At 57.1% G+C, this 4,030-nt stretch overlaps 1 protein-coding gene across 1 annotated transcript in view; it reads right to left on the minus strand.

The window, feature by feature from the left end:
* CXCR5 (C-X-C motif chemokine receptor 5) overlaps positions 1-3,594 on the minus strand; it is an 11,739-nt gene extending 8,145 nt beyond the window's left edge. The window contains exon 1 of the mRNA XM_013007281.1: positions 3,538-3,594. Coding sequence (XP_012862735.1) covers positions 3,538-3,594 — 57 coding nt within the window. The remainder of the gene's footprint in view (positions 1-3,537) is intronic.
* Between the last annotated feature and the right edge of the window lie 436 nt (positions 3,595-4,030).

The following is a 4,030-nucleotide window of genomic DNA, read 5'->3' on the forward strand; positions in this document are numbered from 1 at the left end:
CGCGCGCACGCGCAGGCCATAATTCTGGGACTGGAAGGGCCAGCAGGCTCCTCTCCTTTTATGTCCCTGTGGGGATGTTCTGAGCCAAAAGGCCGGAGAAGAGAGTGAAGCAGGACAGGGCATCCTTCATCCCAGTTCCCAGGGGCTTTAAGTATGAGCCTGGGCCAAGGTGAAGGGTGTGGATCTGTATGTCTGCGGCGGGAGGCGGGGGTGTGGGAGGGAAGACTCATCCTACAGACAGTCTGAGACTCTCATTTACCATTAACCACTTCTTCTGCCCTCTACTACCCTCCCCTTTAGGGGTCAGCCTTCCCGACTTCTCTTCTGTCCCTCCTTGGGGTTCTGGGCAATAGGCTGTGATTCTGGGGGGATCTGCACTGAATCTTCAGGCTTCAAGGGCTCCACATCTGGCACCCCAATTTGCCTTTCAGGGGTGGGGCAGAGTCACCCAGTCTCAGACACAACCACTTGAAGTCAATGCCTTGGCATCATACTGATGCCAACATCCCATCCCATCGTTCCTCGAGAGGATACTCATCCTTGTTCCAAACCTATGGTTTTTTTTCTGTCATCCCGCCAGAGGGGCATGATCAGTCCCCACCTCCAAGGAGACAGGAGCAGCCATGGGGACTGCAGTCTTTGTCCCTGGGACCTCCTCCCCAGGCTGCTGCTGGGCTTCTCACTCATCTCGGACCCCTCCAAACAACCATGGGGCTGGGGGAGAGGCGGGGGGACCCTCTGGGACTTGTCTGGGACTTTCGACCTAGCAGTGGTAGTGGTGGTGGTGGTGGTGGAGGGGGGAATCCTCCCACGGCCAAGGTAAAACCCAGAGCGGCCTGAAGGGGGGTTTTGGTTCCTCTTTTCACACCTCCTTGATGCATGTGAGCAGACCTGTGCCGCTCTGGACACCCTCCCATCGTGGTTTATGGTACTCTTGCCTTGGGGGAGGTCTTGGGAAAGCCAGTGCGCCCTGAGGCCCAGACCAGCCAGCCAGGCCTTGGCTCTGCCCAAACTCAGCTCTCCTTCCTGGCTGGTGCGCAGGGCGGGTCTTGAGGTGCAGATGGTGACCAGCTCCCGCAGGTGCCCCCGCCAGGTTCTGTGGGGAAGACCTTCTACCCTCTTAACTGAATGTTCCTGCCAAGGGGGCTCACTAGGTCTGCCTAGACCTGTCCTGGCAGGACGGGTTCCTGGCATGCCCACCGAAGTGTCCAGGCTCTTTCTAGTCCCCAGTGCAAGCCCTTTTTGTGTGTCTGGAGTCCCCGTGGGCGGGGCTTAGCAGCCCTCGTTAAGAAAATGGATATTTTAAGCAACCAGAGTGGATCTTAGATTCAAGAGATGTGTGCTAGCATAGCCAGCCCTCGACTTCTGGCCAAGAGCCCAGGTGGCCACCCAGCCTTGAGTGTAGTGCCCGTGGTCTAGGCAAAGGAGCTGGTGCTGGGTTTGGACAAGGGGACAGAGGGGACACGTAGAAACAGAAAGACGGGAAGACTCACTCCTGAGAGTGTTGGTGAGCTAAGGCTTTCTTCACAAGTCAAGAAGCATTTACTCATAAGCTACCTTGTGCCAGGCTTCTCTGCCGACTCTGCAATTCACGAGCTGAACCATCTCAGGCTCTCTGTGCGGTGAGGCACTGTGGGGGGAGGCTGACAAGCCCGTCGAGGTCCCACCGGGAGTGGGTGGGATGGAGGGAAAACACCCATACTTCTGAGGGACACTGGCCCGGGGAGAGTGTAGAGAGGAGATATGTAAAGAGAGGGCAGGAGGAGGCGGCACTGGGAGCTGATTAAAGAAGAACTCCTTTGGCCCCCGGAGTCCCAGGTTCCTGGCTAGACCTTGGCTGGAGGGTCCAGGCATGCTTGAGGCCACCTAGTTGAGGTGTGACATGAAGCAAGTCCCCAGGCCTCTTCCCTGGGCTGTCGATTTTATTTGTGGTGTGGGCCGTGCCGTGCCCTGCTTGCGGTCCCCCGCTCCCTGTCCCTGGCCGCCACCCACTAGGTCAGGCAGTGGAGCGAGATGTGCAGTTAGAGGAAGCCCTTGAAGTTCCTTTGAAGCCCGGACCAGTTAGGTCGCAAGCTGGTTACAGTGACATCCAACTGGGTCAGGGCTCCTGGTCAGCGTGAAGCTGCAGGCACAGGAAGGCACCCAGTAACCTAATTGGGTGAGGCCAGGGGCCAAGAGTTGGGGGGCCAGGTTGGAAGCCTGCTTTGTTGGGGGCAGTGGGGTTTCAGTCTGGCTGGGGACGTTACCCAGATTCTGTTATTAGCCTCAGGGCTGACTTCACAGCTGCGGGGCGTAGGCAGCTTAGAAGGGCCCCGTGGAGGTGAGTTTTCTGCTACCAGAGTCTTAACCTTCTTAATAACTTCAACATAAGGGAAGCTCTGGGGTTTGCATTAAGTAGGGAGATTAGACTCACTGGGTAGGCCTGAGGAGACTCATGGTTCTGGGTCTGCTTTAGCTGGGGGTCGGAGTGGAGGGGCTTGTCGGGAAGGTGACCCATCCTTCTCCATTCCCTATGATCTACTTCCACTTCCCAGCAAGCGAAAGGCAGGCTTACCTAAGCAGTTCTGGGAACGTAGTGGGCGGCTTTGCAATATGAGACTCCAGCACGGGAGCCAGGGGCGTTAGAGAACCTCTCAGGAGGAGTTTAGGGCCAGGAGATCTAGTGGGGACTGGAGAGAGGACAATAGATCCGTCGTGATCTGGCCCAGAATCACGCCCAAGAGCGATGCCTTGCTCAGAAGTGCTCTTGTTCATGGGGGAAAGGGAGAAAGGGTCTGAAGTTCCTAAGAAACCCTGATAACTCGTTCTCTACTGCCTGGACCCAAGGGCCTTTGAGAGGGACTCTCACCCACATTCTTTGGAGGCCTGTGACAGCCAGGCCAACTTAATTGCTATGCCTTCCTGGAGGAATTTGGCTGGGGGGTGGAGACCATTTTTCAGACCACCCGAGCAAACCTCTCCAAGAAGATCTTCTCCCCAGGGATTCCAGCCCTTCGAGGAGGGGCGCACATTGCTCTAGGACGCTCTGAGGCTTCATAAGTCCGAGGCTCTCCACCCACCTGGCCCCCCACCCCGCTCCAGCCCCTTGGGGTCCTTCTCCCGTGGCTGCTCCCTGGCCTCAGAGGTCCTCCACGGAGTCCGTCACTGTTGTTTCACGCGAGAGGGCTTCAGTCAGTTGACGGAGAAGCAGAATGGAAAGATGGTGGACTCTCCCCCCACGAACTGTGTGAAGCCTCCTGTGGCTTCCAGGGAGAGAGGGCTTTCTTTTCGTGTCTGGACTTAGAGCTCTTTGAAGTCCAATCCCAGCTTCTTCACCCAACACAGAACCCCGGGCTCGGCCACACCTGCCACAGCTCCACGCTTCCTCCATGGAATGGAAAATGACGTCGGACCGGCTGGTGCCAACAGTCCTGTCTAGACTCTACAGACCCGCAGAGGATGGGGCTCCCAGGGCGTCCCCCTCCTTGGGGCCCTGGGCGCCAGATACTTAGAGTGGCAAGCATGGCCTGATGTGCAGGAGTGCCTGCCTCTACTCACCATGTCCTCCAGGCTGTAGTTCAGGAGGTCCACGTCCAGGGTCAGAGGGTAGTTCATGGCTGCCGCTGGGCGCCACCAGACTCGGTCGCTGTCTGAGGTGGAGAGGTTCTCTCCACCTGGTGCCTCTGGAGAGGTGGTAGCTGTCAGTTGCAAACTTAAGCAAATGAGCGATGCCTCGCCTCCCGGGGCGGTGTAAGGCTGCCGTCTGCCTCACAACTCATCATTTTTTTTCCACTGGGTCTTTTCTGGTTTTTCTCTTTTTTTTGAAGAAAAAGGGAAAATCCCCACAGTGTCAGTGCTCGTCAAGCATTTCACCTTCTTTCCTGGCAACTGGCAGTTGTCTCAGCTGGGGCTGGTGATTAGTTTGAAGGCTGCCCCTCTCTTAGCTTCCCTGTGCCCCATTCACTTCTCAGACCTTGTCACAGAAACCCCCCCACAAGTCAGCAGGGTCATGGGGGAAACTCCAGGTGGAGGGGCAACAGAGGAAGAGCCT

The sequence above is a fragment of the Echinops telfairi genome, unplaced genomic scaffold, assembly GCF_000313985.2.
Source record: "Echinops telfairi isolate 266 unplaced genomic scaffold, ASM31398v2 ScPeMD7_7463;HRSCAF=8501, whole genome shotgun sequence".
NCBI lineage: Eukaryota > Metazoa > Chordata > Mammalia > Afrosoricida > Tenrecidae > Echinops > Echinops telfairi.